This window comes from Hylobates moloch, unplaced genomic scaffold (genome assembly GCF_009828535.3).
Source record: "Hylobates moloch isolate HMO894 unplaced genomic scaffold, HMol_V3 SCAFFOLD_24, whole genome shotgun sequence".
In the NCBI taxonomy this organism is placed as follows: Eukaryota; Metazoa; Chordata; class Mammalia; order Primates; family Hylobatidae; genus Hylobates; species Hylobates moloch.
This window is the reverse complement of record NW_026652299.1, coordinates 30,214,200-30,239,992: the sequence shown is the minus strand read 5'-3', so window position 1 is coordinate 30,239,992 and position 25,793 is coordinate 30,214,200. Positions and strand designations below refer to the sequence as shown.

The 25,793-nt window shown below is 40.2% G+C and overlaps 1 protein-coding gene across 1 annotated transcript in view; it reads right to left on the bottom strand.

Moving 5' to 3' along the window:
* Positions 1–25,793, bottom strand: part of CNTNAP5 (contactin associated protein family member 5) — an 879,440-nt gene that overhangs the window by 131,081 nt on the left and 722,566 nt on the right. The window contains exons 17-18 of the mRNA XM_032145556.2: positions 18,042–18,260; positions 782–1,021 (exon numbers count right to left, since the gene is read on the bottom strand). Coding sequence (XP_032001447.1) covers positions 782–1,021; positions 18,042–18,260 — 459 coding nt within the window. The remainder of the gene's footprint in view (positions 1–781; positions 1,022–18,041; positions 18,261–25,793) is intronic.

Genomic DNA, 25,793 nt, shown 5'->3' with positions numbered 1-25,793 from the left:
TCCTTATGTTTGAAAAACACTACGTATTTATACTGAATATTGAGATTTTCTAGTTTCTTGAGATATCTTGAATTTATCTAGAGAATTTACACAATGATCCTCATTCCTTGTCCAAGGTGTATATCCGTGATTATTAATTTCTGTCAATGTAATGAACTCATGAGATTGTGAAGGGGTATAGGAAAAGCCCTGGAGTAGAAATTTTGACTTTCATGAGTGTTTCAGTCCCAGCCCACCAATGAACTAAATATGAGCTTTCAGACAGGGCTTTTAAAGCCTCAGACATTCGCTCAAGTCACCTGCAGAATAGGGAGATTTCACCAAATACACGGTACTGTGTTTACTAATTGACTGATATTCTCTTTGTTGTAAAAAATAGTTTAAGATGGCTTAAGTATCTTTAAGGCTCCCCCAGGGCTAGATTCTACAATTCTTTGATTACATTTGTGGACTGAGGGATTGGAAGTGGAAATATGAATGTGTTCACTAACAATCTAGCTAACAACAGAAATGTGAGTCCACCTCTTTCTCTACTTAACTGGCTTTTTGGCGGTGGACAGGGTGTTTTCCTGTAATTATCCATCCAGTTCAGTTACATTGCCAGTGAACACACGTAATACCAACAAGTATATGCAATTACGTTGAAGAACTATGCAGACTCTCTAAACAGAGGGAGAGTAGATGATAAAGACTGTCTCAGAGTGTGAGTATCACATGGCCTGACCATAGCGTGTAGGTGATACAGCACTGCACTCAGGAGAAACAGGAGCACCTAAGGTACCTTTTTTGCAAAAGGGCCCTTCATAAGGTGAATTGGTGCAATCACACAGGTAGCCATTGTGCTTCTCCACACACTTGCCCCCGTTGTGGCAGATGCTGCCGTAGCTGCTGCAGTGGCCGGGGCAGCCTGGCCTGACTCCAGACGTGACCTTTGCCCTCTCTTCCAGGTCCAGTTTCTGTCCATTCAAGTGTAAGGAGCGAATGCATCCTAGGAAGCCTTTCTGTCTGGATGATGTTCCCCCTAAGAGGTTAAATAAAAGGAAATAAATGTAAGGTATTATAGGGCTCAATACATTTAGGTTTAATGTTGGCATGGGTAAGAGTTAAGTAGTTCTCTGTTGTCATGCAGGTCTAAATTAATTTTTTTATTAAAGTTTCCAGTGAGAGTTGGAATTCCGAAGAGCCTCAAAAAAAATGCATGTCCAAGAAACACGGGTGGAGCTAGAGACCACTATCTTTAGCAAACTAAAGCAGGAACAGAAAACCAAATACCCCATATTCTCATTTATAAGTGGGAGGTAAATGATGAGAACACTTGGACGCAAAGAGGGGAGCAACAAACACTGGGTCCTACTTGAGGGTGTCAGGTGGGAGGAGGAAGAAGATCAGAGAAAAATAACTATTGGGTACTAAGCTTAGTAACTGGGTGACAAAATATACAACAAATCCACGTTATACAAGTTTACCTACATAATAAACCTGCAAATCTAGCCCTGAACCCAAAATAAAAGTTAAGAAAAAAATACACATCCTTCTAGGCTGGGAACCCCCTCCCTCAAGCTCTTTCCGTATACACACAAAAAAAGTGAAAGATTGTAGTTCCTGTATTTTACAGGTTTAATGGTAAAACTTCAGATGGCCATGTTTCTTGTGAAAAAAAAAGTTCTTACACAGTCCACAGCACACTTTCTTTTTTTTTTTTTTTTTTTTTTTTGGAGACGGAGTCTCGCCCTGTCACCCAGGCTGGAGTGCAGTGGCGCGATCTCGGCTCATTGCAAGTTCCACCTCCCAGGTTCACGCCATTCTCCTGCCTCAGCCTCTCTGAGTAGCTGGGACTACAGGCGCCCGCCACCACGCCCGGCTAATTTTTTGTGTTTTTTTAGTAGAGACGGGGTTTCACCACGGTCTCCATCTCCTGACCTCGTGATCCGCCCACCTCGGCCTCCCAAAGTGCTGGATTACAAGCGTGAGCCACCGCGCTGGCTAAGCACATTTTCATTTGAAGTGGAAGGCACAGAGTGGGACTGTCCTTTCTGGCAAAGTTAGACAGAAGCTGTTAGGTACACCAACTTAGAAAACCTCAGTAGACTTCCTAATGCTTGCACAGTGCAGTGCAGTAGAGTGGAAGGTGGGTAGACCAGAGCCAGATAGACATGGAGTCAAACTCACGTCACTTGCTGATTAGCCATATTGACCATGGAATTACCTAAGCCTCAGCTACTTGATCTATAAAATAAAAATCAATCTATCGTGCAGTGTATAGTGAGACTTCATTAAGATCATACAATAGGCCTCGCATGGTGGTGCATGCCTGTAATCCTAGCATTTTGGGAGGCCAAGACGGGCTGATCATCTGAGGTCAGGAGTTCAAGACCAGCCTGGCCAACATGGTGAAACCCCATTTCTACTAAAAATACAAACATTAGCTAGGCATGGTGGCAGGCGCCTGTAATTACAGCTACTCGGTGGGGGCTGAGGCAGGAGAATTGCTTGAACCCAGGAAGCTGAGGCAGAAAAATAGCTTGAACCGGGGAGGCAGAGGCTGCAGTGAGCTGAGATCATGCCATTGCACTCCAGCCTGGGCCACAGGGAGAGACTCTGTCTCAAAAAAAAAAAAAAAAGAAAAAAGAAAAAAAGAAAAAGAAAGAAAAGAAAGAAAATAACATAGAATACAACACCTGTTCAATCACTGCTGCTCTTTTATGCCTTCTCTTGCACTTTCACAATGGCTAGAACCAGGTCCTTAATATATATGTGCTGATTAATCCTTAAATTAAGTTGATTAATAATGAGCTTATTCTTACATTATGATTTAGAAGGCAGATTTCTTTTTTGTGGAATACACAATAGGCTTGTAACCTTCTGCTGAGGATATATCTTAAAGATTTCAGAAAGATTTTATATGTTTCTTGAAAATTATTCAAGAATCAGGCAGATTTAATATTTCAGAGTGTTTTGTTCCCATCAGAAATCCAGTATTCCACCAGCCTACCCCTCTGATATCAGAAAAATATGTGTTGAAAGACAAGCCAGGAAATTAAGCTAAGTCCCATTATAAGGTATTTATTTGGTGCTGAAACTCCTGCGAGAACCCAGGGGAGGTGGAGGTACAGAATGGCCTTAAAGAACACAACTTTTGTTTCAAATCCTCAGGCTCAAGTCTATACATATGGATGAGTGAAAGCCACACACAGATCTTTGAGGTCTACTAGATGTACTAATGGAGAGGAGGAGAAGGTGAAAGGGAAAATACCAAGGTCAGGACCAACTTGTCATTCGTTTTCTGTACCCTTAGATCTCTCATCTGAGCCTCATTCTAGAAATTATTCTACAACTTTATTAAATTTTTGTCTGGCAAATGACCAGATACAAATGTGTCCTTATCAAAGTGGATCAGATGAGAAATTGAAATGCGTAATCTTAGACAGGGAATAGAGATGTTAAGTGAGAAACAAAGCTGTAAGTTAAAGGAATGAATAGATAATTTAAAGAATTCCTGGCATTAGTCAGACTGGCCCAATGGTGGGTCAATGGCTTTGAGGAAAGCAAGGAAATAATTAGAAATGGGGAGGATGTGAGGGGGACATGGGGCAGGGGAGAGTGGGGAGAGAAGGGCTGTTTTTCCAAAATCCCACCAGGTCAGCAGACTCATAAATATATGTATGACATTCACTTGCTACATCCAAAGACATTTATCCTAAGGGATAGATCTCACCTTGCATTCTGAAGTAATGATTTATAGAATACAATATGTGTTCAATTATTTTATTTTCAGTTCCCATAAGTGATACCCAAGCAGGCCAGGAGGCCAAACCCAAATTGCATTCTCCTGTCTGTCTCAATTTTGGTAAGTAAATCTCTTTAACCACAAGATAAATCAATTATAAACACAAGCAGATCATAGAGGAAGGTTCATTATTTCTTTCCTGGAGAGTGTGTAGAATAAAGAGGAGAGGATTTAGGTAGTCAAATGTTTTGTTTGGTTTTGTTTTTCTCATTTTGTAGTCAGTCCCCATGGTGGATTTGAATAACTCTTCATATATCTTGTTAGTGTCATTTTTCTTTTAGCAGAAGTGAAGAATGCAAGATCTATTGCACATTTTCTTGCATGTGACTTAGTCAACAACTTTATTAATAGAGAAGAAGATGACTGGGGTGGGTGGTTTCTCGGGCAAAAATGCACTCCTTAAGGTTTGAGACTTATAGAGCCTGGTGATAGTGACACAAATCTGGGGGATTATTTCAATTACAGATGCTGACAAAACATAATGACACAGTGAGTTATGAACTCAATTGCACAGTGAACTAAATTTCCATTTTTACCTGGCTGTTTTAGTCTTTACAAAGAAGAAAACTAGGAGTAAGTTTTCTTTTTCTTTATAAAGAGAATCATTTTTTAAAAGCAGCCCTTCTTACCTACTATGTATAGAGAGTTGTTGGAGGCATGAATCTTCTGTAAAACTTATTGTACGGAAACAGAAAGGCAACAGTAATCTTCCCTCATTCTCCTCTCTCACTGTCCTCCTCCCCTACCCCAGCCCTGTGGATTTTCTCTCCCTCTCCCAGAAATCTCTATTTTCGAATCCATTTGCTTCTCTCTCTCTCTCTTCTTTCTCTTTCCTTTTTCTTTCTTTTCTTTCTTTCTTTCTTTCTCTTTTTTTTCTTTCTTTCTTTCCTTTCTTTTCTTCCTTCCTCTTTCTTTTCTTCCTTCCTGCCTGCCTATTTGTTTTATTTTTCAGACAGAGTCACATTCTATCATCCAGGCTGGAGTGCAGTGGTGTGATCATAGCGCACTGCAGCTTCCATCTCCCAAAGTTCAAGCAATCCTCCTGCCTCAGCCTACCGAGTAGCTGGGACCAAAAGCACACACCACCACGACCAGCTAATTGGTTAAAATTTATTTTTATTATTTATTTATTTAATTTTACTAGAAATGAGGTCTTACTATGTTGCCCAGGCTATCTCAAAACCCTGAGCTTGAGCAATCCTCCTGCCTTGGCCTCCCAAATTGCTGGGATTACAGGTGTGAGCCACCATGGCCAGCTTGTCTGTTTCTTTCTATGCCTGGAGATCGCTTTCAGTATATTCTCTGTCATCCTAAACTGAATCCCTGCAAAAACATGCTACCTTCAGCCCCTGCTCTTCCTTTCCATTCACCATTTTGTGGCCAGAATTAATGCAAATTTGAAAATGTGATTCTGCTGTACGTGTTTGATACCCTTAGGAAACTAGTCATTGTCCTAGGGATCAAGCTGAAATTCCTGATCACAACTGACACAGCAAGGAAGATCTGGCCTCCTCTTACCTCATCAGCTTCTTTCTCCCACACTCCCTGCACTGACTTCAGTGCACCAAGCATTCCGAACCACTTGTGGCTCTCATGCCACATGGCCTATCTAGACCTTGCAGCTCTTCACATATGTTGTATTTACTAGTATGTTATCCATCCCCATGCACTCCACTGCTTGTCCTACACTACCTCTGTAGTCGCAGACATGCACACCTGAACTCATATAAACTTATTAATCATTTATCTTTCTACCCACCGAACATTTACTTATTTTAATTATTTGTCAATTTTTTAAAACACAAAAAATACTTCTTAAAATTCTAGTTAGTTCCTCACTGAAAAATCAGAACATCTCTTAAAAATGAACCTGCTTTCTTGCATGGCAATTCTCAGCTGCACTGGGGTCAGGTCCTTTAAGATAGGGCATGCACTCTCCACTTGACCACAGACCCCACCAGGATGACTTCACTCATTCATGTTGCCTTCCTGGCCACTGCAAGTATTTAATTTTTCCCATGTTGCTCTAATATACTTTTATTTTTAATTGTTTGTTTCTTGTATACAGTTCACTGTAATTTTAGAAGAACAAAAAACATGTAGTTTTATACTTAGAGAAGCTCAAGGATTTTTTTTCTTTTTCTTTTTCTTTTTTTCTCAGCCTTAATCTGTGAGCTCTTTGAGGACCAGAGCAATGCCTCTGGTTCTAAAAACATTATTTAAACATACTAGTCATACTAGTTGTAGGCTAGAAACTTTATACTAAACTCATTAAATCGTCAGTGGGAAAAAAGATATTCTTCATATCATTCACATTGCCTAAGAAACTCAACATCCACATTGCCTAAGAAAACTTAACGTCAGAGATTGCTTTGGCCAGAGTTGGGAATTAAACAGATTTTATGTAGCAAAGCCTGGAATCACACTGGACCTGGTGACCTTCAAAGCCTGCATGTAGCTCCTTGCCCTAAAATTCTAAGATGAATATTAGATGATTTGGGTCAATACCACAACTAAGTGATTCTTCCAGTTTCTTCCTCTTATCTCTTACGTGTTTTCTTTCACCAAATAATATACCAGCATGCACTTATTCTCTCAGCTTCCCTATCAGTCTTTTCGACAACTTAGACCATTAGTTGGCTGGCCTAGCTAGAAGCAATTTTGTATGATACTCTTCAGTTGGCCCTTGGTATCAAGTGGGTTCATTATGATGATGTTTCCTTGGACTGAGTATGAATCAACTCTTAAAAACTTCACTATCATCATTCTAAGCCTGTCTTTGAAAACCTCCATGTGTCAGTTGGACAAATGCTCATTGCTTTCAGAGAAGCATCTCAATTCCTTGTGCCCTCCTTGAGCACAAATGCGGAGCCTCTATTTCTCTCATGTGTGTCTGCTCTTTCCTGCACATGCTCCAGCAAAACTCATTATCAGAGAAGCCCCTGGAAAAACACAGACTGTATCAGGTCAGGCTCTTATTTCACAAAAATTAGTACAGTGCCACCTTTCCATCCTCCCTTCTTCCCTCCCACCCTTTCTTCCTGCCTTACTTTTTTTTTTTTTTATGCCCTTGAACATGGAGCAGCTTGTTTTCTACTGAAGTTCAGCTGCATTTACCACTTAGAGTTCAAAAAGTGGCAGACTTTTTGACTAAAGTGGCAGAAGGTTTAACATATACATGATGAATAAAAACAAGTATGCTAACTATCGATTATGTTCTTTTTTAAGCCCTGGTTCTCCAATTGGCAGAATCTTGGTACCAGGAGGAAATCCTGCTGTAGACTTTAATTTCAAAATGTGATTTCCTTAAGGATAAGGCAAGTATCTGGTTGAGTTTTGCCAGATAGAGAGATTTCTTGCTCAGGAATCACTAAACATACACTATTTAATAATACTGGTAGTATTAACTGGATGCCCAAAATGTAAAATAATAATAATAGTGATCAGAATGAAGAATTTATTTAATATCAAAACCTCTACATGCTTCATTGATTTAATCCTCACCACAAATTTTGACACCTCAAACCAAACGCCAAACCCCCTCAGGAAACTGGAAAAGAGCTTAGTGATAACTTGAATTTGGTTAACAGATTAAAATAATTTCCTTATTTGTTTGGTAGAAATAAATGTTGTGAAAGACTTGTGAATAATAATTCATCAATCCATGTCAAGAGCCATTAAAGCATTGTTATTACTGGCTTCATTGCACTTTTTAAAGAAAATAGCTGAAAATGGAGCTCGGAGGAGGATTACAAGCAGAAATATTAATACTTAATTGATCTTTTGAAATAGTTGTTACAGACTGGGGGAGGGAAATGTCTGACAAAAGAGAATGATAAATAAGTCATGGTAATTCTATATGGGGAACTACTTACAAAACCATTAAAACTTATGATGATGAGAAAACTCAACTTCAATGATTGAGGCTGTGTTTAGTACTGTGTTTTATTGTTTCTTGTGTTCAAGAACAAATGCAAAAGTGCACAGGAATATATGACTTGATAATTTTTCACAAACTGAACACACCAAAGTAACTAGCAACCAGATCAAAAGACAGAATTTTACCAGCATGCCAGAAGCTTCCTTCCAGTCACCAACCACCCCTTCTAAGAATACCACTAACCTGTTTCTGAAATCAGAGGTTGAATATGATTTAAATTGAATCATATTGCATGTACTATTTTGACCCTGGCTTCTTTTGCCTAGCATTGTATTGATGACATTTGTCCGTATTAATAAAGGACGCTGTACAGCATTCTGGTGTGAGAAACATTTCATAAATCATCTTACTTTCTACTCTCAATGGGCATAGTATAGGTTTTGGCAATTATGAATAGTGCTGCCATAAGTAATCTTCTGTATTTATTATGGTTCATATTTCTTTTGGTGTATACCTAGGAGTAGAACTGTTGGTCATAGGGTATGCATATGTTTGACTTTAGTAGATAATGCAAAACAGTCTTAACTGTTTCAATTTATACTCCCACCAGCAATAAATTAAATTTTAATTGTTTGCATTCTCAGAATGATGCTTTTTTTTTTTAAAGTTCTTTGGTCAGTATGCTAAATGCCAGTGATTATTTTACAAACTACAGATGAAAAAAAAATGTGAGCAATTGAACTAAAATTCTCCCAGTCCTGGGATACTTATTGGAAATCTGATTTACACTTTCCATTTCTACCTATGGCTTGTGGTTGGTCTGAAGCCTCCCCTATACTGGGTTCAAGCTAGATCTTTCCTACTGTTTAAGGTCCACATGACCTTCTAGTACAGAAAAAGGTATCAATTTCACAATACATAATGATGGGGACAAGTTAGAATAACAATAATAACAAAGATAAAATATTGAAATATCTAGAGGCTTTTAGTCTTTTGTGAACACAAAGCAAGCAGGACACATTATCATCCATATTTTCCTGCTGGGCATGCAGGCACCATCAGAGGTTACGTGGCCTTCAGGAATAAATGGAAGGAAGCAAGGTGGCTTTGCAGAAGATAAAAGAGGAGAAAAATGAGGGCAAATAAACAAAAGGATAAAAAACGATGGAACCAGAGGAAACGCATAGCACAATATGTTCTGACTGAAAGGGGAAAACTGCAGGCTTCAGAAACTCTAAGAGAGTGGAGGTATTATAAAAAAGAAATGAACCTCATCTACATATGCACACATATATACATATATAACTGCTCCACTGCCCTCCATTACTGCTTTTGGAGCACACTCCTCTGGGCAAGGACTATTTCTTATTAGTGGGTGTGTGGATGAGACCTTGTCAGCCTGAATCTGCCCTTCAGGGCTACAGCCTCATCCTGACAGTGACCCCCACCCCATGTTTTTGATGAATTAATTTATCTGTGAAAGGATGGGAGATAAAAGGCAGAAAAGGAAGGATCCTTGAGGATAAGAGTTTGTGGGAAAATGGCAGAGAATGAGAAGCAAAAGGGCACCTGACTCTGTCATCGATACAAGCACCATCTCACTATTTTAAGACAAACCCGAGTCCAAAGCAGGGCTCCGGTGCAGTGTAGATGGCGGAGGGGAACGCAGTGTCCGCGTAGAGTACCCCAAATAGACAGCAAGGTCCGGAAGGATGGTCAGTGTTAGGTCCTGAGGCATTTGGGCTCCAGATGTCCTCCCAGATACCTGAATAAGTGATCGATTGGCTTAGCAATGTAAGAGATCTGCTTCCTACACACTGAGTGGGCACACAAGTCTCAGGCTGCCTTCCAAGGGCCAATTTCCTTAGACACTGTACTAACTGCAAATTAATCTTATTTCACCAATATAAGAAAGAGAGAGGCAGGAAATAAGTAACATGTACAGGTTACTTACACAACCTAAGGGAAATAGAGTCTGGGGTCTGCCTCTGCATGGAGTTGGGAGCTGCATCCAGTTTTCCCTGCTCATACCGCCTTCAATACATACCACATACCACAGCATGAAGGACTTACTAGAAAATCTAACTCACCTCCCCCCTGAGCCTGTACCTCCCAAAGAGCGAATGGATCTTATTTATCTCCATGACCCCATTGCCCAGCCCAGGGCTGACTGAGCATGCACTCAGAAAATATTTGCTCAGTAAATTATGGAAGGAAAATAATGTGAGTGGGGAGAAAAGGATGAAGGACAAATAAAAGCAAGTGGAAATGCAGAATCAGACCACTGCCCCTCACTCCTCATCCTGCAAAATGCTCCAAACTCCATCTAAGCACCCACAGGCTTTTAAAGACTCTTTTGGGTGAGATAGTAGGAAAGGAGGAGGTTGATCGCTGGGAGAATGAAGAATAAATTCTGCTAAAGAAAGTCATTTCAATTTAAAACAATCATATAGCCTGGCTTTTTGCTGCACTTTATTCTCAGTCCAGACCAAGGAAGGTCAGTGGCTGAGGCAAAATCCTGACTGCCTAGAAGGCATTGCAAATGTGTGAGGAGTGTGGTCAGCTTTCAGTTTATTTCTGGTATCCTTAAATAACAAGTAAAGGTCCCATTTCTGGTCTGGGCACATCCTCTCACTACCAGATTGGACACAACTCTCTGATTTGGAGAAACAACCCAAAACTGTCTTATTGAATGGATCGGGAGAAAATAATAGCAGTGAGAATGTAATTTAGCAATAACAATTCTGAAGCAGGCGTATGTGAACCATATAGTAATTTGAAAATGTGGTTTTGAAATCTCTTTATCTTTAAAGTCGATGGCCAAGAAAATGGCAAGAAACTTTCCCCTTTATAAGGACCTGCATTCAGCTTTTGAGGCACTCACACTCCAAGTACACTAGTGTGTGGGAACATTTCTGTTGATTTGTGAGAAGAAGTAAAATCCAGCGTAGGGAGGGATCTTTCCCCCTGGAGCCATTACACCAATTGAGTGTGTCCTTTAAATGTCAAAACCCCTGAGTTTCCAAAAGGAGTGTCTGATTATTCCACTGGGGTGAGGGCACAAATCATTTCCCATTTGAAACAGTCTTTTGCTTGCCATTCTTATTTAAGAACCCTTAAAAGAAAATCCCAAGTGGAACAGGGACATCCATTGCTGCATTCAATGTTTGAAACTGATTTGCAAGGTATTGATTATTATTAAGCCCAGTGGGCAGATGGAATAACTGAGGCTTAGAGAGAGTAAGTGGCTTGCCTAATACCATAAAGCCGCTAGTGGAATGGATGGCACGGGGGGGCTCTGCCTTCATTCACTTCCATTAATCCATTAGATTTTTATTGAACACTAAATATATTAGAAAACCTTTACTGGTCCCAGAGATGTGAAGATAAATTAGACACTATGTCTTCCCACAAAGAAACTCCTAGAAAGGGGAGATGCAACAATCAGGTCAGTATAATCAGGCGTATTGTGTGTGCTCACAGAAATAGGGGGGTATACCAGGATAGACTCCCCTGAGAGGAGATAGTTCATCTGACTCATCAAAGTCTGCATTATCAATGAAGAGGAGTCTGTCAGGTAGATCGGGGTAGGGGCGGGCCCCTTTTAGTTTGAGTACCAGGACCTTTAAAGGGTAATGAAGCAAAACCATGCAAACTTGGTCTTAATAACCTATTAGCATGAAACAGTGTTTTGGAAAAAGAAAGTAGGAGGGGAAGAGGCATTATTTTATAGCTAATTCTCAGGAGAAATGAAAAATAAATTTCACTTAAGACAATCAATTTGATTTAAAAGAAGCGTGTGTGTGTGTCTGTGTAAGTGTGTGTGTCTGTGTAAGTGTGTGTGAGCATGCACACGTGTGTAAGTTGCACGAAAAATGTATCTGATTCTGTCTCAGGTTGGGTTCACCAGAAAGCAAGTTCTGTGATGGAGTTAAGGGTACAGGATATTTTTAGGGGAAACCTTGGAAACCACACTTATGGTGGGACAGAAGAAAAAAAAGTATGAATGGGCAGAGAAGTGAACTATGGTGAAGGCCCAACATCAGCCCAGCATAGTCCCACCAGGAGTGCTGAAACCAGAACGAATAACCAGAGATGTTCCTGCTTGGGCCCAATCGTTATGCCTTTGTACTCTGGCTCATTCACTGGATGTGAATCCCCCTGGAAAGGACATGACCTTGGTCAAGGCTTTCTCTGCAGCTGAGGCAGCTTCTGAAGGTGCAGACAGATGAAGATGTCCACCAACAAGCACTCCCAGCCACAGGGCAAGTCCTTCTTTGAAGGGAGACCTGGACAGCAGATTACAAGGTCCTACCACAGGTCCCTAAGCCCCTCTACACATGGAAGATGAGCCTGAGAGCAGATCCTTATTTACCTTAAAACAGGGATGATAACACTGGAAGCTGAATTGGAGCATGGCACTTCTCACCTCCTCTTCTACAAAATCACCTTCCTTACTGAAGCAGCTTTGAATCCACATCCCTTTCTTCCAGGTTCAGAAGAAACTCTTTTTTTTTCTTTTTAACTTGTCTCTATTTGTTACAATCCTTTTAAGCAGAATGTGACTGGGACACTACATTACCATTCAGAATCCTCTCTCTCAGTTATTTTTGAATGGCTTTACAACATGCCTAGGTAGGCTTATAATTTCCCTGCTCTGAACTATACTTTTCTTTGGAAAACAAGTCCCTTTTGGAGAGTTTCTTCCATTAAGTTGCTTCTTGGTTTATGAAACTGTGTTCCTGTCTTCTGGCTTGAGTGTGGAAGATCCCCAGACACGTGCTAACAGGATTGACAGGATGATCAAACTCAGTCTGGGTATTGATGAAGCTAATGATGCCAGCGCTGCTGAAACTGAAGCAAGGCCACCCTCAAAGGCGATGATGACACATTGTGCATGGAAGAGGTAGATGAAGCTTTGGCTGAGGCACCACTTGTGCATGTGTTCAAAAAAAACTTGATAACAAAATGAGAAGAGTATAACTCCGCCAGTAGGACTTACTGGAGGTTTCTGACACACTTCCCATCCCCTACTCTGCCCAAGGGCTTTCTCACCTCCTCTGAGTCATCTGCTTCCTCTCTCGGCAGACTCAGAGAAATGGAAACCAGCTCACTAAGCTCTAGGCAGTGTTGCAGCCTCAGCCTGCTCTCTGGTTTGCTCTTTTCCAACTGGGAGCTTCCCTTGTGGCTACTCAGCATGTGGCAGTCATATTAGCTCCAGGGCAGCCTGATTTCTTTCCTGCAGTTGCCCCTCAGATTGGATCCTTGAATGTCCAGGGAGAACTGTTTTATTGTCCAGAAAGATCTGCCTTAAGTTTCTTTTTACAATTAGAATGCCAGTTTCACATAAATGATGCTCTTCTAATGATTTCTTTCTTTACGGAGTTATAAATGTTGACAAGTGGAAGTGCCAAGAGAATCAAATTACTGCTTATAACTTTGAGTTTTTGTGAGGTCTGAAGCTTGGGACCTCTCTTTCTGAGCTGCATGAGAAGATGATACCATGCTGCATTCTCCTTTAAAAAAGACCATATGAATCCTGACACACACACACACACACACACACACACACACACACTCTCACATCCCTCCATTCTGCTTCAATTGTCCATTGTCAATCCAACAGAGACCAAAAGATCACAATATGAGCTCAATTAAAGCAGAAGAAGTTGTAGACAAACGTTTCAAAAGTGTGTCTTAAATAGTAGGGAGCAATCTGGGTGGCCAAGGTGGGCAGATTGCTTGAGCCCAGGAATTGGAGACCAGCCTGGGCAACAAGGTGAAACCCCATCTCTATTAAAAATACAAAAATTAGCCAGATGTGGCAGCATGAACCTGTAACCCCAGCTACTCAGGAGACTGAGGAAAGAGAATTGCTTGTACCTGGGAAGCAGGGGTTTCAGTGAGCTGAGATCCTGAGATCGTACCACTGCACTCCAGCCTGGGCAACGGAGAGAGACTCTGTTTCAAAAAGTATATAGTACCGGGTAGAAAACACTAAAATGGGTGTTGGGATGGGTTAAATGTATCCAATTCTCAACATCTTCAAGAAGAGACAAAATTTTGCTGAAAGGATGATTTAATCATTCACTTTTCCTGAATATAAAAACAGAACTAATGTTTTTTCAAACATTTTCAAGCTACAAGAACCTGATTTTGTGGAGCACTGGTGTTAGGGACAAACCCAGATGTTCTTCATCGTTTTTTGTTGTTGTTGTTGTTGTTGTTGTTGTTTTTCCACTAAAGAAGCATTTTTGAGTGGACACTGGGTGCTCTTCTAGTGTTTCTTATGTGGCTACTGAGGCAGTCCCAGGGCCTGCCTGCTAGCGCTCAGAGGTCTCGTACCATCTTCTTAAACCAACCAGAACAATTTCCCTTATGTAATTGGTAAGGGGACATTGAAAGTCATACATTAATGTTTCCTTAAAAAATTGAAGTATACTTAATATATTATTTAACTTTGAAAAAAATACACTTTTATGGGGAATAGTAGACATAATCAGAGATTTATATAATGTTAAAAAGACAATTATTTCTTCACTTTTTGTTTCACCGTTGACGTCATGATAATTATTATCCTCCATGCACAACAGCTTTATGTAAAAATATGCTAATAGCTAATTTTCCAATTATTTCTCAATGTGAAGAGAATATAGATCTCTTCCTATATCGTTAGACACATGACATCATGCCTAATGGAAAGCACTACAGGCGTGCTTCAGGACGGCTATCTTCATGAGGCACACACAAGAGTAAAATATAAGTTATTATTCCAAGAGGAGACTGGGGCCAGTTATCTATGTGTTGCATTATGCTGCAAATCAAGAGTTTAGGAAGTGCCAGAGCACCAAATTAACATGTGTGCACCAAGCCTGCCTGGCTTCACCCTTGACCTCACTGAGTTTGACACACTTCACCTGAAAATAGGAATAATAATTCCCTACCAGCCTGGAAGCAAGAACAGCAATTTTGGGGGATCTCTCCAAATGTGACTTATCAAGTCAGTGTAGTATTTTCCCCAGGGGATTGTAAGTTTGGAGTAGCTTCAGTTTATTTTGACACAAATGGAGCAGTGGGGCCAAGAAAAAAAAAATAGGCCCATGGGAAAAATAAAAAGTAGAAGGAAATAGAGTCATAAAATGAGACTCACAGGCCCCCATCTTCACAAAATTTCCACTCTATAATTGCCGCATATTTTGAAAGATCTTGCGTTAGGTTTGGAGGGAATGAGACGTTTTCTTTGCTGTTACATACACATGGGCATGATGGTAGGTGTGACAGTTGTTCCTAATTTATACATGCAGATAGCAGATCTTCAAGCCTTAGAAGAGCGGTTACAGTCTCTTCACTTTCATTCTGCAGATAAAGACAATAGTACACTCATGCTAGTTAGTTTTCTACCCAGGGCCTATGGCTTGTTGGCATCTGACCAGGAATGCATACTCAGATCTCGCCATTGGATCTTGGATTTTTCTTGCCTCATCCTCATATTGATGGACACATTAGCGGGGAATAACAAAGCAGAAGGGGTGGTACTATTGACCATTCCAAAGGTGAGAATGCCACACACTTGCAGCTTACATTTCAGAAGCTGCATGTTGTGAAGAGTCTCCTGCTCTGTTAAAGAAATGTGACTGGTGAAATGGCATGGTTGCAAATGTCCCTAACCATCATGATGATATAATAGCCTGAAGTTAAAGTATTGATTCTGGAAATCCAGTATGCACTGACTCATGTATCAGCACTTCAACCTGTCACATTCCAATGACAGGGGCAGTGCTGAGAGGAACATCCTATTCTAAAAACGCAGCCTATTTCTGGTACTCAGGAAACACTCATGACCACAGCAGCTGTGTCAGTGATTACAATGCTGAAGGATGCTCCATTTTGATTGAAAGATCCTTCAGTGGCCAAAGATATCTAGACAGACATAGCCAAATTAATATTTAAGTAATGCTACACTCAATCTATTCCAGTAAAGAAGCACATGCCAATGATATCTTTTCCTGCCTAGCAAATATAAATATCCAAGGCCTCTCAATTTCTGAATAATACAGAATGCAATTGTTCATTTTGGTGACTATAACTAAGCACCAAAATGCTTATTTATTCATCTATATATTCATAGAACAATTGAATTGTGCAAGATGGAAATGTTGAGACTTCAGCTTTGTTGGCTACCTGACATTTCTAAATGGGCATATCACTGAACTCTAAATAGGAAAATTCAAACTGAAAGACCATTAAAGTGACCTCCAACCGCATTTTATTATTCTTCAAGTACATTAAGACAAATGCAATAAAGCAGAGTAACATCTGAGATGGGACTTATTGGAGAGAAACATAGCAGAAGCAGGTGCTCTTGCCACAGCTGACCTTGGCTCCAGCACCAGCAAGCTATCTCCTCCAGACCCATCAACATGCTCTTACAGCTCACTGCATTTGTGATCAATTTAACTGAAACGTCTGCAGATAGAAATCTGCCATGAAACACAGCTGCCGCCTTTCCCTTTTGACTTGCACAAACTTTATCACATATCCAGTCCATATGATAATTTTGTAGCTACGTAAAATTTGCATGAAAGGGTAAAAAAATTATTCCATCTTTATATATACCTTTCAGCCAGAAAGATTCATAAATACTGCTTGAAGATAAATTAAACTTTGGCATGGAATATAATTTATGAAAATTGTGAAACACTTGACTTGATTCCACCAAAAAATATATTAGATTTTGACGACTAGCAACCTTCCTCAGAAGTCACCCATCAAAATGTGATGTTTAAATAGAATTAAAACAGCAATATAAATTTTTAAAATATTTCAATAGTGAATCATATCACATATATGAGTTATTAATTAAGCAAATGACTTGCAATCACAAAACTGTTTTGATCATTTATATCTTAGCTTCTGCTGGATCTGGGGAACATGACAGACAAAGAAATATGGTTCCTGTTAAGAAGAGGGAATATGACATCCTCACACTCTATTACTTATTTTCTTTTAGCTGGTGTGATTTTAGTGACTGCTTTCCTCAGAGTTAAAAGTTGCACAAACCTAAATTTAAAGGAAGCAAGTAAGAAACTTCCATTGAGTGCTGGTGGCATCTCATCACTAGCAGTAAAGCTATGTAGTGTGGGAGCTGGCAAAAAAAATAAATAAACAAAAAAGGAAACAAAGTTAAATCTGGGTAGACTGACAAATTCTGTTACTTATTTATATCACTGTTCTAAACATCTGAACTCCAAGCTTTATATAAAAGCACACTCTTCGTTTTGGTAGTATTGACAATATTTCTTAACTTTCAGAGCTCGATTTTGTACTTTAAAGCTTTACAAGCCCTCCTCAACCTACGTTAATTTTTTAAAACTATAGCTATAAGGCTCACCCTGTATTAGTCTCTCTCTCTCATCTCTCTCTCTCTCACACACACACACCCACACACACACATACACGCACTCCCTTATGTTTAACAAAATGTAAGAATTATGACAAGGGAAACAAAATGCCAACATAAATGTAGTTAAGGCTCAGGCACTGAAGAGAGACTTTCAAAACCCCATGCTCACTTCTCTGTGAAACACACACACACACACACACACACACACACACACCAGAGGATTATGAACTCCTTGAAAAACAGTGGTAGTGCTCAATTCATCTTTCAATACCCACTATCTAACAAGATACCGACCAGTTGTAGATGCTCAGTGACTATTAGCGGAATGAAAGAAGTGAGGAATGACTAAAGAAGGGTGCCTGGATCTTTCCAGGCCCTCACCAGCAGCAGCTGCCAGTTCAGATGAACAGCCTGTGGCAGGTTGATCCCCAGTGCTATGATTTCAGGGTAGCATCAAAGAGGCCCCTGATAGATCCTTTTAGAAAGGGATCATTCTTCTCTCAACCATGTTACTGATGACGAAAATCCCTTTAAAATGGCTCAACTATATCATTGCATGGATATCAATAATTATCAGGACTGGGGTAGCACTTGGAAGGGCGGCCCATGACTTAGAGTCCACACCCACTAAGGTGTAAAGAGTTGACCTGTCCTGTCCCTTGGACTAGATTTATATTACAATGATGAAGAACAAATGGGGTCTCTGGACATCTGAAGACAATATTACAGAAAGAAAATGTACAGAATCTGGACAACCTCAAAATTTGCTAAAGCTTAGCACTATCTTAACTTGATGTAGCTGATGAAGCCAGGAAAAAAAAGAATGTATAGAATGAAATTTACCATCAGAAATGATTTATGACATTTTGATCATATCCCAGATCTAAAATAAAAGAAAAATTTTTCCTGGGCATGGTCACACAGTGATCTTGTAGGGTTTAGCACAAAGGGAGCCTTAAGATGTCCCCTACCTACAAACAACTGGCTGTTCAGCTGCAGTCGAAAATGGCCCTCCTCCGACGTCTCCCTGGTGCTCCTTGGAAGGTTGTCCACCTGCAGGGAGGTCTCCTTGAGGTTCCTCTCAGCCCGGACATAATGCCATTGGTTGTCATTCAGAAGAGAAGGAGACTGGACTACAAGCTCCATAGGACCATTCCCGACATCGATGGCAAAGGTGATCTCTGAAGGAGCTGAAACCAGAAAGGAAAACAGGAAGAAGGATAGAGGAAGTTGTTAGCACATTCAAGGCACAGGCTGGAGTGGGAGAAACGATTGTAAGTCAATATCAATGTAGAGAAGACTTCCTTTGAAATCCCTGCAGCTTTGAAATCACCATTAATAGTAACAGCTACCAAATTAAATGTGTATACTTGTTGCAAGCTGTTTTTTTCCTGCTACTTTTGCAAATTCAGGAAACAGGATAGGCACCTGGACCATTCATTCTGATCTGATAAACCTGCATGAATGCCGAGGCCCTGGATTTTATGGATCTGTTGTGGCTTCAGCTGTGTCCTCCAGGATATCTGCAGACATGAGGTTAGCAAGGAAGCTCCACTCCTGCAGGGAGGAGACTTAGGCCCTGGGAAGTCCAGTCCCTCCTCCTTATTTTACTAATGCATGTTATATAAGCATTTGTGCTGTTTCCATAATGAAAAAAGCTCAGAAAGTTGTATTGCCTTGTCCAAGGAGACGCTGCTGTAGGTGGCAGTGCCTGCAATCAAATCCAAGCCTCCTGTCACCACGTGGGACTCCTTCCATTATTCTTTCTGCCTCCTCTCTATAACAATCTTTGTATAATGGAAGCCAGATGGCACCCAGTCAGAAATAAGCATACTGATGATGGTGAAATGACAAAGGTGATGGCAGCGGTGATGGTGGTGGTGGTAGTGCTAGTAGTAGTGGTGGTATTGATGGTGGTGGTGGACATAATGTTAATGATGATGGTGATGGTGGTGCTGATGGGGGTGGTGGTGATGGAGGTGATGGTGATGGTGGCGGCGGTGATGATGATGGTGGTGGTGGTGGCAATGGTGGTGATAATGGTTGTGGTGATAGTGGTGGTGGTGATGGGGGTAATGGTGATAGTGATAGTGGCAGTGCTGGTGGCGGTAATGGTGATGGTAGTGATGGTGGTGGTAGTGATGGTGTCATCATTGTTGGTGGTGGTGATAATGGTCATGGTGGTAGTGGTGGTGGTGGTGATTGAGGTAATGGTGACGGTGATGGTAATAGTCATACTGGCAGTGCTGGTGGTGGTAATGGTGATGGTAATGATGGTGCTGGCAGTGGTGGTGTTGATCGTGGTGGTGGCAGTGGTGGTGATGGCGGTGGTGGTGGTAACGGTGATAGTGAGGGTGATGGTGGCAGTGCTAGTGGTGGTAATGGTGATGGTGGTAACAGTAGTGGTGATGAAGGTGATGATGATGGTGCCAGTGATGGTGGTGGTGATGATAGTGGCAATGGTGGATAACCATTAAGAGAGAGAACTGGAAGAGGTAGCACAATGGGAACAACGAACTCTATGCCAGGCACCATGCTAAGCACTGACCATGGATTATCTCATTTTAATACACAAAACCACCCTATGAGAAATGTAGCATTATTCACATTTTATGAGTGAGAAAACTAAAGTGCACAGAAATATAAATAATTTGCTGAAAGTGTCCTAAGTGGTAAGTAGAATCTGTCTCCAAAGGCAGGGTTCTTCACGATTTTGCTCTATTGAGTATATTGTCTTGTGTTTTCCATTATCACATAAGAATGTTCTAAATTTAAAGGAAATGGAGAGGTTAATTGTAATTTACAAATTGAGGATGAGGAGAGGACTGGAACTTTCATATGCTAGGCATTCCTTTTTTTCTAGGCACCTTCACAATTGCTCCCTCTCCTCTATGCCCTAAAATAGGAAACGGGTATTTATTTGATGAAGTCATCAACTGCCAGATTTAAATTATCAGAAATGCCAAAAGACAAATTCCACCCCAGAGCGCTTTCTTCCCAGCCTTTAAACCTTAACTGAAAGCAGCCTCCATCAAAGTCCCGTTACACAGAATTTTGAGTATGTGAGAGCTTGAATTCTTTTGCTTTCTGGCGAGCCCTAGCCTAAAGGAGACGTAGTAAGATGGAAGCAGTAAGAATGGGATTTGAGAGCTTAGACTCTGGAGCTACTGTGACCCAAGGTGAGTTTTCAATGTCACCATGCCTTAATTTTCTTGTTTGTAAAATGTGAATATAAACAGTACTTAAATCATCAGATTATTTAGACATGAATCCCGATAAAGTTATTAGAACTGTGCCTGGCACATACTGCATGTTCAACAAGTGATAGCCATTATTATTACTGTGACCTATGATTTTTCAACCTAGGCAAATTGGCTTCAGGTTACAAATTCATGCCTTAAAGGAAACAGAATTGAAGGGAACAGATTGAGTGACGAGCAGTTAGACTAAATAAGAGTGAAGGCGGCCCCTTGAGTCTTTCCCTGTTTCTTATTCAGATCACCAGTGCCACCTGGCAGCCCTGCACATCCCCAAATTTAAAAACACTTAACTGAGAGATGACTGGACCCCACATTTACATTTTTCTATAAAACACAGAATAAGATTGGTGAGAATTTGGGTGAGGAATGTTAAAGATTTTGCTAAAAGCTTTCCTGCAAGACTAGTCTTGTGGATAATAAATTCCACTGAGACAACACATGTTTGGGGAGGGCTTGCTGCTTCGCTTTGACTAGCCTTGCCCCCTGACCTCTATAATAGGTTTCCCGTCTGTGCTTACCTCTGCTCCAAACTGCAGCCCCCTGCTGTATAATAATCTGTTTACTGTCTCCCTCGAGTCTGCAACTCTAGAAGAACATCTCATTTATCGTATACCCAGCACCTAGCACTGTGCCTTATATACAGGAAGTTCTCATTTTATTCATTGAAACATCATTACACTGCACATACTAAATGCAATTCTGCAATTTTCTTTATACTTTTACAGTTTCATACCAAGGTATTAGGGTCCTTGCAAAGTCTTTAAAATTATTATTATTTAACTTTATTAAAGCAACTATTAAAGACATACTATGTTTAAGCCGCACCTCCTAGAATCAGTAAAATTCAATAAAAATAGTTAATATTTATTGAGTACTTACTGTGAGCCAAATACCTTGCTACTCATTTTTCGTTAATTGACTCACTAAGCCTTGCTTCAACTTGGTGAGACAGGGAATCTTTTACAGATGAGGGAAGTGAGGTACAGGTAGCTAAGTAAGCTGACCCAATGTGGGTGGGGCAGAGTCTGGATATGAATCCAGATGGTGTTACCCAGGGCTCAATTTTTAAATCATTATTCCTACAACAAAACCTCTACACTTGGAAACCTGCGCAGTTGCCCTGGCTAGTCAAAGCTAGAATAGATAATAAAGATGCCTGAAAACAAAGTGAGAGAATGAATGATACATCCCACTGTGGCCCAGTATAACAGGACCCTTAAGGCAAACTCAAGCTGGCTCTCACTTGCTGAAGAGGTGGACATAACCCAATGGCCCTGAATAGGAAGGGAGAAGACCAATGAGAGCATTAGCTCTATCATGAACTTACCCTCTAAGTTCAACTTCCCCCAACCTTCTGACAAATGCCTTCTTTCACCAGCTACTTCTTTATGGTTCAAGGCAAAGCTAAGGAGTCTCAGCCTTTCAGGGCATTTTTATCAAGCCAGACCCTGTGCTAGGCACTGAGAATTCTGAGACAACTGAAACAAGATGAGTTCATGATTTACTTTTGAGAAGACTGATAAAGAAAAGAAAGGGCACGTTTAGGGCTATAACAGAGTTTCTACCAAGTGCTCCTAGGAGATGAGAAGAAGCTGCTAAGAAGACTCCTGTATGATGTTCTTCCAGGACTGACCACCAAGCCCATTAGAGAATATCCTTAGGACACACTCTGCACTTCTCCCAGCACTCAGTCCTGAGCTCCATAAAGACGGAACCACACTCCATTTCTGTGTCCTCAATCCCCACCCCAGGTCGGCATTAGAGAGATTTCAGGGTCCATTTGTGGAATAAATAATTCATAAGGCCTTAACATAGTGAGTTAATCTCTCTGGCCTTCCATGTGTCCATGTGTAAAATGAGAAATATGAACTAAATAAAATACTGTTAAAACTTTTCAGGGACATAATCTCTTTAAGGATCTGATGGCAGCCACATTTTCAGTCTCTAGATAAATAGTACCTGTGGTATTGCACAAAACTGCAGGAGCTTCCTTTGTGTCCTGTGCCTCAAAACCTGGATGTAATTAATTGTATGTTCTCTTCAGTTCTAACATTGTCAATCCTCCTGACCCGTGCAAAGCAGAGTTGAGGGGTGCTGTAAGGAACCAGACAGAGTTGGGTGGGTCCTGGATTCTAACCTTCCCAGCCGTGCGATCAGGGCTTGCCACTTCCCCTCTCTAGGCTCATCCTGCCTACCTGTGTGCTATGTGGTGATAATCACAGTACAACACAGTGATTGTCATCAATGGGAGTGCTTGGAAACAAAATGAAATCAGGAATGTAAAGAATTGTATAGTGTCTAATCAGAGTAATTGCTCAACAATTTAACAAAACTGTAATTATTAGTAGTATTCATTTGTACTATTTTCTGAAGTTCTAACTATAGTGTGTCCAAGTTAACATCACATTTTGTAATATTCTCAGTATGATACTTCTGAAATCATAAAGTTAAATATTTCTCTCTTTCTTTTCTCTCATATTTGTACAGTAAATATATACATGAACATACATATACATATATACATACACACACATACATACAGTATGTATATGTATAGTTTTCCCCTGAGCAGCTCAGCAAATTTCTGGTTTTGTTTCCTTTCAAGGTATTTTTAAAAATAAATTACACATTTCAATTCTGACAACTGCCTTAGAAGAATCCTCATTGATTATCTCCCTGACGACTACCTTCTTTCTAACAATACTGAGTTTGCTTTGGGAAACTCTTCCCTCTTTCGCGTTCCCATGGGATTTAGGGGAAGCTAGCCCACTTTCTGGTGTGGGGGTAGGCCCTGGTATAAATCAATCTGCAATCTATACGTTCCCAGCCACACACACATCGGTTCTTGGGGGCCAAGTGAGTGGCCTCTCAGGAGGATTGCTTGTAAGCCTGGAAAGCAGGGATTCTTCACCAGCTGGGATGCAGCTCCAGCATGATGGGGAGCCAGCCTTAGACCGAAGTAGACATTCAACATTCATAACAGAGAGAGAAAACCATCAGACGACTGACAACTTTGTTAAACTACTAAAAACAACCATAAACGAAACCAGTCCTACCTCCTCTGGGCTTAGTCACATGCTCTAGTACCAGTGAGTTCCCATTCTTGTGGTTGCCACTTCAGATTGAATTTTCTGTTATTTGCAGCCAAAGGCATCTGGGTGGCATATGGATGTCACCAACCCCATGTTGCATAAATAAGCATAGGAAGGGAGAAGAACTTGCTCAAGGCAGCTCACAAACCCACTTGGAAGAACAAAAGTTCGAATCCACATTGGGTTCTAGTCTAGCTTCTTTCCACTATGCCAGACTGACTCTCAAAAGCCATTTCCTTCTGATCTCCTCATCTACTCTAAAATATCAATTTCTACCTGTATAGCCATTGTGAGATAAGTATCAAAATAGTTATTGTTTTCACAAGCCCACTAAAACACATTCACTAAGACTTGAGAACACAGTGGCGTGTCCTCTTTTGCATAGAGTATGGGCTACAAAATTCAAATATCTTTGAAAGTAGGCTGGAAGGAAATGGATTGAAAATTTCATGGGAATCTACTGTTCCCTATCCAATAATTTGGATATATCAACCTTGGAAACTGCTGCTCAGATAGTTTTAGAGGAACACTCCTTGGGGATAGGAGGGAAATCTATTCTGAGCTACTGCATCTGTTAAAAGGCCATTTCCTTTCCAAGTGCCTGGTCTGTGTAGGTTTCTTGCTATGAACCCTTTAGAGTAAAAAATCCATCAGCCTAAAATGCGTAATATGAGTGTAGCTGTAAATAAAGAATGCAAGATGTTTCCATCCCACTTTGGTCTTTCCCCCTTTTAAATATTAATAGTAACAAATATTTGAGAATATAAGATCTTGAACTTTTCAATGTTTCTATATAAAATCTTGTCTTGGAAAGTATATGTTCTCCAATCTGGTGATATATTATATACCAAACAATTACTTCAGTGGGTTTTGATTTTTGTCAAATGTAATTCTAAAATACAGTACCACAAAGTGCAAACAAACTGGGCATTGATACGTAATTAACACTTAATCATCGGTCATTACCTTGTAATAATATACTTTTGCTGCTGCTTTAACGAATCAAAAGGCCATGGGGCCTGATTTTTATTAAATTTACATTGAAGTTATTATATCCATATTATGAAATTGTTGGCATTCAACTCAACATTTTTAAAGACTGGCCATGTTAGGTATGAGGAATCTTGTTTCACACCAAAGCCACAAGAGCTTTCTCCCATTAATAGTCTCAATAGTTGGAGCAAAAGGAGGTTAAAACTACCAGTTAAGAAGATCTTTTTCCTTGTATGTATTGTGCAGTAACTGCAAAAGAAACACTTAGTTGCTTGGTAATTTGCAGGAGACTTAAACACCTCTGTCATCTCCTCCAGTCATTTTTTTTTTTTGTCTCCTTTTCTGGAGCTCTCAAATTTCCAATTTCTGTTGCTAAGACATTACTTATGCTTTCAAGGGTATTTCATGCAGACACATCATTATAGTGATATGGTCAATTGCCTCAGTCAAACTACAGAAAAACATTCATTTAGACACACATACATAGGGAGCTAATGACAAGCCTGAGTCTTTATGGTCATGGGAATAACAAGGGCAAGGTGGTGGGTACAGCCTACCCTGTCTATAAGCAGTAAAAAGTGCACTGAGTGTGGAGAACCAAAAAAATAGCAAAAGTCACTAAAAATACATCTTTTTAAAAATTATTACCATACACAAGTAATTCTAAGCAATGTTAGTGATAAAACATTCCTTCGCTAAACAAATCGTTTGTTGGTCTGTTTCAATAAATGCTGAAGCTACTGTTTTTTATTTATTTATTTATTTACCTATTTTTTTTTTTCTGAGACAAAGTTTCGCTCTTGTCACCCAGGCTGGGGTGCAGTAGTGCAATCTCGGCTTACTGCAACCTCTGCTTCTGGGGTTCAAGCGATTCTCCTACCTCAGCCTACTGAGCAGCTGGGATTACAGGCACCTGCCACCACACGTGGATAATTTTTGTATTTTTAGTGGAGACGGGATTTCACCATGTTGGGCATGCTGGTCTCTAACTCCTGACCTCAAGCAATCCTCCTGCCTAGGCCTCCCAAAGTTCTAGGATTACAGGTGTGAGTCACCGCAACTGGACTTAAATTCTTACTCTTAAAAATAAACAAATATATTTTGTTTATATGATGCTACTGTTTTTAACAATATGTGTATAAACTTCAAATTAGTATGTTTTATCTCTTTCCACTTAATACATATTATATTCTGAGGGAAAGTTAATACAGAGAACTCTAGATTTACCATTGTCTCTTAAAAATACAGACCCAAATCTATTTGTTTATTTTTAAGAATAAGAACTCAAGTTCTCATTTTTCATCTGTATAATTACTGTGCTAGCTTTGTTTGACTCAAATCTAATGTTGAATACATGAATGTATGGAACCACAGAGGT